The following is a 13811-nucleotide window of genomic DNA, read 5'->3' on the forward strand; positions in this document are numbered from 1 at the left end:
TTTGTAAAACGAAATCTGTTGTGTGTATGTTATTTCTACTTTACTTATACATGTATTATCATTGAAGACACTCACAAATAGAATCATTGCAAACTGTGGTGTAGTAAATAGTTTGATTTGTCAGTATATTCGACAGGTACAGTTCTTATTTATCATTATTATCCTTAATAATGTAACCATAGCTACAACAAACGACAACTTAGTCGAATCTACCCTAAGGGAACTCGCATCGACTCCATGAATTACATGCCGCAGGTTTGTACACTATATTACACTAATTGTCTTGATCCAAACAATTGTCATGCAAATCCACTGTTATGAGCAGCTAATGGACAAAATCATTCAAGTACACATGTGACACCTGACTGACGTCGTATTGAGATTAGCCATCATGCGTTGAGAAGAGTGCCGTTCTAATTAACCTTTTTCACCACCAGGTCTCTCTTTTCATCACAAATTCAAAAAAAAACTTCTGCTTATAGTCTGCACTTTCTGTCAGGAGATTTTTTGAGTAAAAACTAAAAATTGACTAAAATTTTCTCTATTAGGGTTCATTTCCAGAAATATTGAAGAATATAAGAAAAACATTCTAAAACATTTTGGCGATTAAGTCTGATGGTGAAAACCTTTTGAATGCCATATTTACCATCAACATTTTGGTGCAATTAAAATGCAATTTCTGTTGAATTTGGACCAAATTCACAACTTTAATACCCACAGGCACATAGTGCTGGCATATAGTGGTTACAAGTGTACGCCCATTTGTTTGTCTGTACATCCATGGTTACTAGTAACAGTGGTACATCCAAATAAATATCATGTGGAGCACTATCCTCGGGCGGAGCTACGTCACATGACGTTCAAGCCGGTGAAAATTCAAACACAAACTCAACTTTGAGGTATTCCTGAACAACAAAATTTATATATGTTACACACGTAGGGCTAATCTTGTTACACTGTTCAGGGGACTCTCAACAACCATTCCAAAGTACTGTTTTCTGTGAGTTTTTTACCTTTGTTTTCACCGCGAGGGTTGCCAGGCAGTGAAAATGCTCGGATGTCCGCCCCGAGGATTGCCAGTGCTTGTAATAAAGATGCTGGGGGATTTACCATCTATGATAGCGTTCTTGTTCTGTTAATGCTGACAGAAGTTGACACCCAAATAATTAATCCCATGTTATCACACAATTACAAATTAACACTGACTTTATATACAAACACTGAATGATATAAGTATTGTAATAACTGGTCACTGTGATCTTCAGCTTGAACATGCTTCAGCAGTTTGATCAAACACAGTCCCTCCATAGACTCTATAGGGACTGTTTATCAACATAATTTTTTTCACCAACATTTTTTTCTCATACTTTGTTAATTCTTGATCAAAATTGTTGGAAACAAAATTTAAAAAATAATGATGATATATTTTGTAAAAAGCAGCAAAGGTTCACTTTGACATCAAATGGTTAAATGTTAAATATAAACTGTTAAACATTCACGATTTCAGGATGCTATATGGCATTCATGAAAACACAATTTCATGGTAGTCACCTCGACCCCAAAGAATTTTCAAATTTTCAATAAAATTTATGGAACTCAAAAAAATTTGTCTTGAAATGTTTATAGCATGAATATACATATAGTTATTTGATCTTGGGGGGAATAATTAATAATTCAAAACCAGAATAAAAGACAGGCATATTTATATCTGGTGTGGTGTTGAAATCATTTTGCAGCAGCTTTGTTGAACTTTACTGGGATTTAAAGTCAGTTTTATTTTCACTCGCTGAACAATGTTCTGTTTACGCTATTATTAGGAACACACATAGACATCAGACGGATTATCATAAATTCATACAATAGAGATCTGTTGTCAAGTGGCTTAATGACGTCATTATAGTCTAATTGTACGTCTGTATGTTTGTACATCTGTAACACAAAAACATATTTAACATGTATATGGGGACTGTTTATCAACATAATTTTTCTCACCAAAATTTTTTTTCATACTTTGTTAATTTTAGATCAAAATTGTTGGGAAAAAAATAGAAAAAAATATGCTGATATATTTTGTGAAAATCAGCAAAACTTCACTTTGACATCAAATGGTTAAATGTTAAATTATTATAAACTGTTTAACTTTCACGATTTCAGGATGCTATATGGCATTCATGAAAACACAATTTCATGGGAGTCACCTAGATTCTATGGACCCCCCCCCCCCCCGAGAAATTTTCAAAAAAATGTATGCAACCGGAAAAAATTTGTCTTGAAATGTTTATAGCATGAATATGCATAAAGTTATTTGATCTTGAGGGAAATGATTAATAATTAATAATTCAAAACAAGAATAAAGACAGGCATATTTAGTCCCCGTTCAGGCGCAGCCTGAAAAGGGGAGTTATAATTCAGGTTTTGTCCGGTTTCCGTCTCCAACATTTTCTCAGAAATTCTACAGCAGGTGTCAGTGAAACTTGGCAGGTTGATGAACAAGTGTATTCCGAGTATGCACGTAATTTTTTTTCCTGATCTGAAAATCCCAAGTGGGTCTTTTTCACGATTTTTATCAAAAATTACCTCTCCCGGCAACATTGACAGAATGTCTGCGCATGTTCAGAATAAATTAATTACTGTAAAATACTTTATTTTTGCTTGCAACATTTTTTTGCTATTTTCGCTGAAGGAATGTTTCAGTTAAAATAAAATCCAGCGAATATTCCCCTTTTCCTATATTTTACAGTCAAACTTGTCAAAAATCAATGAAAATAAATTCAATACAAAACACAGCCAGAAAAAGTCTTTTCAGCGAATGATAATTCCAGCTGAAATAAAATATTTTACAGTAGATTAGATCTGCGAGTAAAGCTACAGCACGTGATTTCTTCATTGCGTGCAATTTATTATAGTACTGTATACATGTATTCTGTTCGGCTCAGTGGTCTTATTCACTAGTTACTAGAAGAACTAGTAACCTTATTTGATTTCAAGAACTTCAAGAAGGCGGCATAAGAGACGTGTTTGCGAAGGTAAGTTCTCCAGTTTCTACAAAATTGAATGTATTTTGGGGTGCGATTGGTGTACATTCCGTGACGTATGTACGGACGTGAATATTATGATGATTGCCAGCTTTATATTCTTGTGAAAAGCCAAAAAAGCAAACAATTGTCTCCAATCTACGAAACTAGTTTGTAAATTGTATACCCTGTCAAATTATTGTACACGGACGATTAATTCATGGGGACATAGTTTCAAGTAAAATCGTTATCCGGTCTTTTGCTTGTGTCGCGATTTCCGAAATATCCACATCTCGGGGGGGGGGGGGGGGGGTGTCCCTGTGTCGATCAACTTATTCATTATATAATAGTAGGTTGCCTATGATTATATTCGTATTTTTATGTTGTGAGCATTAAACTGTTAGTTGTAATGAAGATTTTGTCGATCTCGTGCGATTCAACATGGCCGATGTGCAGTGACAACACGTGTATGGACGGTCGGTCGAGTAGTCTGCAACGGACCATGAAATCGCCCGGCGTTTTTTCGGCATTTTTTTATAGTTTTTTTTAAAAATATTTTAGATACTTCATTCACTCCTGGCGCCTAAAAGAGTCTAATTTATATTGTACCATAGTAGTCATTGACACATATTGTGAATAGCCCGAATGGGTAAGCTTCGTTTCGAAGCTGTTATTTCTGCGAACAATGTTAAATTATTCTTTGAATGCTCAGTTTATATTTTGAAAACATGCCGTTTTCCCCGTCAAAATCAAAGCATAAAGATCTTGCCAGAACATCGGTAAATCTACTACCGCGTTGCGTTCACCACGAGGTCACTGAACCGTCATTAACATATTTAAATGAGCCACGTGTAAATGAGAACATGGCGGATATCGTATCTCTTCGAACATTTACATTCGACCGAAATCATTCGTTTACGATGAAACTAAGTTGAATATTACTTCCAATTTATATATATTCAACGAATTAAATTTTTGTGCGTTTTTATAATCATTACTGAATAATAATCAACAATTGCAATACTTCGAAAACAAGTAAGTTATTCACTTGCGAAACACAGAATGACCAGATTGTGCTACCGTGATCATTCGCTACCGGTACTAACGACTAAGCAATGTATTCGTGTTTGTATTTATTCAAAACTTCTTTTAGAACATACTTTACTTTTCGTTATCAACAAGATTATAAAAAAATAATGCATGTTACAGTATGTGAATTTTTTGGGGGGATTCAATTCCAACATTTCGCGATGCCTATGAACCAAAGGCCTTTCACTCTTCTCTGAGTGTGACACCTAAACCAGAGGTTTTATGGTGTATAAACTGCCACTAAATGAAAAGGCTGTTGAACCTTATTAAAATTTATAAGTACATGTTATTATGCATTTCATTATGAAAACTGACTAAATTAAATGTGATCTTATTTTTAATTATGATTATGATTTATATCGGTAATGACGTTTTCATCCAATATTAATTGTGCAATTGTTAAAATGCCTACCTACACATTTATTGTTTTTGTTTCTGTTGCCCCTGAAATAGACATTTGTAAAAAAAAAAAAAAAAAAAAGTAAACAAATCATGCTTGATTAAAATAAAAAAAAAAGATGTAGTCATGTAGCCCCTTCCTGTTACCTGTTTTCAACTTCTTCCAAAGTAAAACTGGCGAAGCCTTGTAATTGCCATACAATCATCATTTGTGGGAAAACTTGTATGTTATTGAAAATCTTTATTTTGTTGTCTGTGAATTAATATAATATTTGAAATGGCATAATGGTGCAAAATATTCTCAAACAATCGGTCTTCTGATGACACTACACTGCACATTTATGCACAGTCAGTATCCCAATGCACGATCACAGCTTGCTAAGTGATGATGGTGGTTGAAATGGAAAACTGAATACAAAAATCCAGTAATATCTCAAACGAATTTCCGTCTGCTGTGAATGCATGTTTCGTTGCATCAAATAAATAACCCAATTTTATGATAGAAGCTTGCAATCTTGTGCCATACAGGGTCAAGTGATTGAGCAATAACAAATGTGATTTTATGTATTAGGTCATTGAATGTATCCAAAAACATGGTACCAATGATCTGAAATTTCAGGAGTGCTCGCTGAAGGTTTATCAATCCTGCGTATTGTCTTGTTCTTTTTCAATCCTGCATTTCAGTTACTAGAATTCATACTAAAAAAATAGTTTCTGTTTTTCTTCTAATAATTCGGCCACTTTCAAAAACAAATATTTTTCCATGGTCGAAATGCAAGAAGAATACAAAACTACTGTGATTTCATAGCGATACCTGTAGGGCCATTGTCAATTAGTTCGCCTGATCAACACAGCGTTATACATAGGACTGATATTGAATCACGGAGAGTAAAATCTTGTGATACTAATCTCTAGAACCAACTCAGATTGGTACATATGTCTTATGAACCCACATGTGTATATCTTTGACTATACTCATTTTAAACTTTTTTTTTTTTACAGTGGTGCTGTGAACAGAATTTTTTCTGAGTTCCTACAACATGGAGTGTCAGGGACTTTATTGAAATGTTGTACACAAATTTCATAAAATCCTGAATATATCTAGAAGTCAAAATTAAATGGTTTATAGTATTTTATACCCATTAATAATTGAAATGCAATAATATCACTGCACTAAAAAGACTTCAAACAATTATTGTTACTTCTCCATTGAAGGTTATGAGCAGACCAACCTTTACTTGCTCTGAAAACATAGCTTTTACAATTGTTTAAATTAACAGATGTTGTTCTATGTACAATGAATACATTTTAAATAATAAACCTTACTGTGTTAATAACAAATTGTATTTGACAACATGAGAATGATTCTGATGCCCAGTGATGATGTTCAAACAAACCCAGGTCCTGGTAATATACTAAGACCTGATTAACAAAGAAGTCATGTACATCAAGATTCACTCAGATTTATGAATGCAGTTTCTTGAGCAAGTATACATGTATGACAAATAGTTTTGTTGCACTTGTGTACTCTGAGATTCTGAACATGGGTCAGTGGAAGTTTTTAGTTGTCAGTACAAAACTAGATCATCGGAAATCACTTTATGATGAGTTGTAACCACAAAGAGTACATATTTATTCACCTGTTTGCAGATGTTCTTTGTACAACTTTATAATCAAATAACGGGGACTGTGACATTTCATGTCTTGTTATATCTGGTGTGGTGTTGAAAATCATTTTGCAGCAGCTTTGTTGAACTTTACTGGGATTTAAAGTCAGTTTTATTTGGCAGGGTTGTCTGAATCAGGTGACAGTTTCCGAGATCGCGTACTTGTAGAAGGCTGACTGCTTGTACAGTAATCAACTGCCTCTGTAGACGAACTTGCAATCGAGACAGCGGATGCCTTACGTTTCATGCCTCTGCTTCGAGTAGTTACGATGTTACGTTGCATAGTGAATTCAGGTGGTAGAGTTTGTAGTGAATTATCAATGAATAAAATACTTATTTAGGTAACAACAACGAAGAAATTGACTTTAAAATGGCGCCAGGAAGAAAACAACAATGAACTGCGAAGTCACATGAACAAAAATCACGCAAGATTTGTGTCATAAACACTGTTTAACATAATATTTAAACACACATTTATTTTTACTCGCTGAACAATGTTCTGTTTATGTCAGTTTTGTTTTTGTATGATTATTAGGAATACACATACAAATCAGGCGAATTATAATGAAATCATACGATAGAGATAATCTGTTGTCAAGTGGCTTAATGACTTCATTACAGTCTACAATGTAATTGTACGTCTGTAAGTTTGTACGTTCGTAACACAAAAACATATTGAACATGTACATGTATATGCAGACCCATGAACAAAATTTACGTGTATCTGTACGTTTTTGTGGTACACCTTGGATTTTGTGTAAATCAGTCCAAGAGTCTCAGAGTTATGATGCTGCATGTACACATTTTTCGCTGTTTAGTCCTCGTTTAGACGCAGTCTGAAAATGGGGACTTATGTTTTGACCTTTGTGCGTCCATCTTAAACATCCCTGGACCAATTTCAATCAAATTTCACACATACATCATACATAATATCATAATGGTATAATAATATAATGGTGGCCATTTTTGTGCTAAAAAATCATCAAAATCATGGATTTTGTTTAAACTTGGTACATACGTAGGACATTATGGAACCTTGATGCACATCATTTTATTTTGCAGATCCAATTTAAAATAGCCGACTGGTGGTTATTTTGTTTTAATTAATGCTGTTCCAAAGCAATATTTCTCAATATAGACAAGTACTCGTTTGACGATCAGATACAAGACGTCAATCATTTTAATGTTAAAAAATCATCATAATCAAGCACCATCTTTTGGATCCATACTTGTGACTTGTTTATGTTCCAACTATATTACTGTAAACAAAACTATATATCTTAAATTTGATAACTAACAGGGACTGTGCCATGCATGGCTTGTTTTTATTAAAAATGGCAGTGACTGGTAGTACCGTACTTATCCGGGTAAGAACCCATGCCTGGACAAACGCCCACCCCCCACTTTTGACACAATAAAGAAGTTGAGGTCATATCCGGGCACACGCCCAGGGGGTCTTTTTCTACACAAAACAAAAAACTATGTTCTATTCGTTGACTGTGGTTGTATTAACAGTTGACTTTCTTGAAGTCTGTCGCCTCAGCTCGTGCCAAAATCACGCCCTCATTCGTTGATCTGTTATTTGACACAAACATGGAAAACGATATGATGATAATAATAATTGCTATATTGTAATTATATCCATTTGCCGTTATGGTATTTATTATGAGTCATCGTGCACATGAACGGCAAAGAAGATTTGAAAAACAATTATTTTTTTCACGTCAATGTAGCATTGCAAGAAAACAGCGGTTGCAGCACACATAAATATGCGACGCTGACGACGGTTTGCATTCATTTCATTCATTATTACAGCATCCACCATGTATATCTACATTTGCCTTCATTATCATTTCCTACTAGTATAGTTCAGCATATGTTCTCTTAAATTCACCACAGAGGACGTGAATTTGGCTTTTGTCGAGAGTTCAGGCAGCAAATCTCGGCACATGCCGCGTTTCGGCCCCAAGCATCTTTCGGGGCTGACTCGGTCCCGATCAGTCACACACAAGTTTTAGCACATTCCCTAGTCTCAGCACGTGCCAAGATCTCTAACGCGAGCACCACTTGTATGCAAGTCTATAAGATATCCTGTGATATATATAACACTATTATTAGGCATACAGGAATACACATCTGATTATTTAAAATTAGACATTGGAGATAATTGATTGAGATAATCGGTGGCCAATGATGTCATCACAGCAGTCTAATTATAAATTGCCTTGAATATAGATAAGATTTAATCTGATGTTCAATCAACTGGACATTAGTATTTGATATGAAGAAAATCCTTGATATATATATAGATTAATTAACAATCTCCATGGCAGCCTTTAGGAACAGGAACAATTTGAAAGCCACTAATTATTAAAGATTTGAGAAGGTGGTCCAAAGGTAATTGTTTATTTATGGGAGAAAGAACAAACAATTGCTGTTAATTGTTATGGTTGCTCACAAATGTTGCTGTAAAATACTTTGTTTTAGCTGGAATTAATTTTTGCTGAAAGACTTTTTGGGTGTTTTGTATGGAATTTATTTTCACTGATTTTTGACAAGTTCATGTAAAATATAGGAAAAAAAGATATATTCGCTGGATTTAAAATTCTGCTTTCATTTAGATTTATCATGAAACTAAGTTTTTCCATTTATGTTTTCCAATATGCTTAGCTGAGGAAAATAAGGGAGGTGACAGGCGAGATATGTCTGCTGTTTCAGGAGTACACAAGCTTGCAATGAATAAATTCATGCATATTTGCATGTATAAATATCATAGTGGGAAACAAATAAGACAAAGACGAGCATGATGTCTCTGATCAGCTGCGTATTATTTAAAACATATAGACTTGTATAGAAAATGCAATTTCTGATTTCACTGTAGATCCTACATATATACTATATACAGTCAAAATCCATAGAAATACCGGTATACATGTATAATAATAATAAAAATACTTGATTATCACTGTAAAAAAAAAAAGTCTTTTTTTGGTACTTGATAAAAAGGAATTTGTTGAAATCAAAATACACAAAATCAAAATTAAATAATCACAAAAATACAATAAACATACAATATATATATTTTTGTGTCTACCACATATAAAAAAAAAAAAAATTAAATAAGACAATCTGTGACATTTTATATGATACAGTAATTCTAATTTTAAGATAATGCCACATGCTACCTGACATTTACCCCGGTGCAGTGAAAGCATTGAAGTGACAAGACTTAAATGGGCAAAGAAAATCGTACGTAGTGTTTTTTGAAAACTATGATTATGAATAATATATTTTTCAGAATATCGCAAACCTAAGTGATTGAGAAATAAAGCCAGGGGGATATAAATTCACAGTGTATAAATAACTACTAGTACCGGTACTACCAGTACAGTTTGGCTTTGGGGGAAATTTATCTCACATTTCATACCGCCTTTTGTACATGCATATTCCTGTTTAACATTCATTCCCGAGTGATTAAAATGTGTTTGAAGTATGACGAGCATTAGGTATATCTCCTGTTTATTACTCATTGTAATTAAAATTGTATTGCGAATATACCGGTAAGAATACATTTGCAAATGAACACGAGCATGGTCATGTGACTAGCTCATTTGAATTGAACTATGACGTACATCTGTTTGAGTGTTATTCATAATATACGTCAAAGTTCTTTCAAAGCTCAACGAGTGATTGTGTGTTAAGCACTGTTACATCACGTAATGTTTCTGTTTGCAAGTTAAAATAAGCGTGTTAGGAATTTTAATCATCATACATTGATGACAGGAAGGTATAAAGATCTTCATTCAAGCGAGCCTCGTTTATCATATAACAGGGTGTGTCCCACTTGTTGCAGTTTGATTTCTTCATTACTTCGTCTTGTATTTCAACAGGTATTCTGGAACTGTGGTTGTCAGTTGGTTGCTTTGAATTTCCAAATTTTAGGTAAGTGTTTGAATTACTGTAAATATGACTTTTATATTTATTTTTTTTGATAAACATTTCTCCATTACTCTACACTACATCCTGTGGTTTTAATTTGAAGGGCTGCACATATCCAGGTGTATTCATTTTTGATAAACATTTCTCCATTACTCTACACTACATCCTGTGGTTTTAATTTGAAGAGCTGCACATATCCAGGTGTATTCATTTTTGATAAACATTTCTCCATTACTCTACACTACATCCTGTGGTTTTAATTTGAAGGGCTGCACATATCCAGGTGTATTCATTTTTGATAAACATTTCTCCATTACTCTACACTACATCCTGTGGTTTTAATTTGAAGAGCTGCACATATCCAGGTGTATTCATTTTTGATAAACATTTCTCCATTACTCTACACTACATCCTGTGGTTTTAATTTGAAGGGCTGCACATATCCAGGTGTATTCATTTTTGTATTTAGTTTTTGTCTTGCCTTTAACTCTTTCACTGCCACACTTTCTTGCTCAAATTTTTCTGTACTTTTTCGATATATTCTTTAATATTTCTGCATGGATTTGAGCGAACTGACAAAATTTGAGTGAATTTTCAGTTTTTCACAATTTTCTGAAGGAAAGTGCAGACTATAAATGATTATTTTGTGAAGTTGTGCTGAAAAAAGAGAACTGGTGGTGAAATGAAATGAAAGAAAGGTGTATAGAAGTTGAACAAATTATGTCATCATCGCTTCTGTTGCTATTATTTTTTAGATTGCAAGTTCATAATAGTCCCCATTCGAACACATTCTGAAAACAGGGACTTATCTTTTGACATTTGTGCATCCGTGTGTCCGTGCATCCTGTACCTGTATCTTAGACATGCCTGGACCAATCACAATCAAACTTCACACATACATCATACATAATATTATACATATGCACATCAATTTGTTTCACGATCTGATTCAAGATGGCCATTCTGTAAAAATATGTACATGTACATTTGTTTTTCATTTTTAAAGTTTATTGTTTGACCATATTTCACTGAAAATTTCAATTTTTTTTTTTCATGAGATACATGAGGGACGTACACTTCATATACTGTGGATGGGTAGGATCATTTCTGCCATTCTGTGTAATGATTTATGAATAGATTCAGATGCATTTCATCTGCATCATAAAATTGTGGTTGAAAAAAAGACATATATTGAGGATTTATATTAGAGCATCAGTTGTTGTTTTTTAAATGTTTTTTGTGCCAGGCAACAGTTCTGGACATTGAATGTCACTGTTGTCTCTCCTGACTTTTTTTTTGTATGTGCAAGTTGCAAACGCTGACATATAGTGCATTTTTGCCACAGAAGTCATATTCATGTTTTGGGACTACACACGTGGCTATATATAGGCTGTGCAGCCATCTCTCTATCAAATGGCAATTTAATGCACTATCCTGGCGTCAATCAGGCTCGGCCCAACACAAGCACCTGCGGATCTTAACCAAGGTTCCCCCAAAGTCACATTCATTAGTGAATGAATCTCGGCCAGTGGAATTGGCCTTCCCAAAGAGTCTGTGGCACACTCACCCAGGGTAGGGGTCAACTTTTTTGATGTTCAGCCTAAGGTAGGATTCGAACTGAGGTCTGTGTGTATAAATAGTTCTTTACAATGTATGTATATATATAGAATCATAGGTGAAACTGCTTGAAGAAAGACAAACTGTTTAAATCAAAAAAAATATTCTAAATTTAACTTACTAAGTAGGCTTTGAGCATCAGTGTACGTCAGATATACATTTACGCTTTTCAAAAGTGTTGAAATGCACAAAAGATGACCAGTTATGGGAAGGTAGTTATTTTATTAGTTGTGTGATTGGCTACTATAATAAAAGATGTATGTGTTCTAATATTTCATTTTTATTTCAATTTCAAGATTTGGCAATGCAGCTAAACATGGGTATTTTTGAATACAATGGTAGATGTGGATATATTCTTAAACCAGAATTCATGAGACGTTCAAATAGACGATTTGATCCATTTGCAGAGTCAACTGTCGATGGCATTGTTGCAGGCACAGTCTCCGTCAAGGTATTAAAAATATCGGGTTTTAATCTAAGTGCTACAGTGTAACCTTGTTATAATGAACAATGTTAAAATGAATTTTATGATACATTGACGGGAAGTATGCTGGGGACATTATAAATGTTTTATAAATTTATATGAATCAAAATAGCTATTATATTTTGGTAAAAAAAAAAGTTTTTTGCCTGTTATTGGCAATGTATTGACCAATTCAAACTTCACATATAGGGAATGCAAAATGTGTTACTTACATTATGTGGATAGAGAGAGTGTATTAAGAGTGTATATTGGGGTCAAATATGTCATTTTTGGTCAAAAAGTTGTTGCCTGTTGTTGACAATACATTGCTCAATTTCAGCAACATTCACATACAATGTATTAAGAGTGTCTTTTGGTGGGTAGTCAAAATATGTCATTTTTGGTCTGCAATGCATTGATAAATTTAATTTGAACTTCACAGATATCGGTAGGTAATACAAAAAGTGTTACATATATTGATACAATCGAAGTGTCTTTTAGGGTCAAAATATAACATTTTGGTCAAATAGTAGAGTGACAAATTTTTTTGCCTGTTATTGGCAATGCATTGATCAATTCTATTCAAACTTCACATATATTGATATATACAATTTCACAACCAAAATGTTGTCATTTTGAATCAAAATATGTAATTTTTGGTCAAAGGAATAGATTGGAAATAAATTTTTTCCAGATTTATATGCCTTGCATTGACCAATTTCATTCAAACTTTGAATGTATGCTCAGTGGTATGAAACAGATTGAAGGGATATAGATTTTTGGTTCAAGCACATTTCAGGGGTATTGTTCAGGCCAAATAGGAAACTGACTTGTTCTCATGTTATGTCTTCATAATATTAGCACTATCTAACCTTTATTTTGAACAGTCACAGTACGACCACAATTTTGTATGTCACTTAAAGCGCAGTAGTCATCACAATGATTTTCCCACAATCCAATGCGCTCTTCAAATGAAATACGCAAGTATGAGGTTTGACCTGGACGTGACTTGCACTGATTACCGCCGGTGACTCCTTCGATGCCTTCCAATCACCTGAAAATTACCTAATTAAAGCTTGGAAACGTCTTAGTTTGTACTTGTTGGTCTGCTCAACAGTCAAAGTCGTCATCTTTGTTTATATGAGACCCATATAACTCGCGCATGCATGGCGCGACGACTACCGCCCTTTAAAAGCATGCATGCATGCATTGTGGACGTAGTCAGTGTTGAGCATATCACTGTGAAATATTAGAAATTGAATGAAAGCTGGTGGTTGGTTTATAAACAAAGGTACAGTTTTCTGTCCTTCATTATATGATAAACTCATTGCATGTCTTTCCCTCATAATGAACCCAATGTACATGCATTACCAGTATATCTGCTTCTTTACAGTGGACTCGTCAATTTAATTATTAAACAAACTATTATAAATTGTTTGTTATGAAAAGGTTACAATGTATTACGGGTATAATGGTAAATCTGAACAAATCAGTCTAGATTATGTGTTAATTAGGATGTTTTCCTACGCCGCTGTATATAACATGCAAAAAGTGACAATGTGTCCACTATTGAATAAAACCTCTAACAACAGTTTTTAGCTCCGCTGTTGACTTTGTCGAGCG

The 13811-nt window shown here is 34.0% G+C and overlaps 1 protein-coding gene across 1 annotated transcript in view; it reads left to right on the forward strand.

Annotated features, from left to right (window-relative positions):
* The window catches only part of LOC100376870 (1-phosphatidylinositol 4,5-bisphosphate phosphodiesterase beta-1-like), a 68642-nt gene that overhangs the window by 31415 nt on the left and 23416 nt on the right, over positions 1–13811 (forward strand). The window contains exons 17-19 of the mRNA XM_085505709.1: positions 183–255; positions 10060–10111; positions 12022–12176. Of these exons, the coding sequence (XP_085361835.1) occupies positions 183–255; positions 10060–10111; positions 12022–12176 (280 nt within the window). The remainder of the gene's footprint in view (positions 1–182; positions 256–10059; positions 10112–12021; positions 12177–13811) is intronic.

Source organism: Saccoglossus kowalevskii, chromosome 2 (assembly GCF_978046115.1).
Source record: "Saccoglossus kowalevskii chromosome 2, keSacKowa6.1, whole genome shotgun sequence".
Classification (NCBI taxonomy): domain Eukaryota; kingdom Metazoa; phylum Hemichordata; class Enteropneusta; family Harrimaniidae; genus Saccoglossus; species Saccoglossus kowalevskii.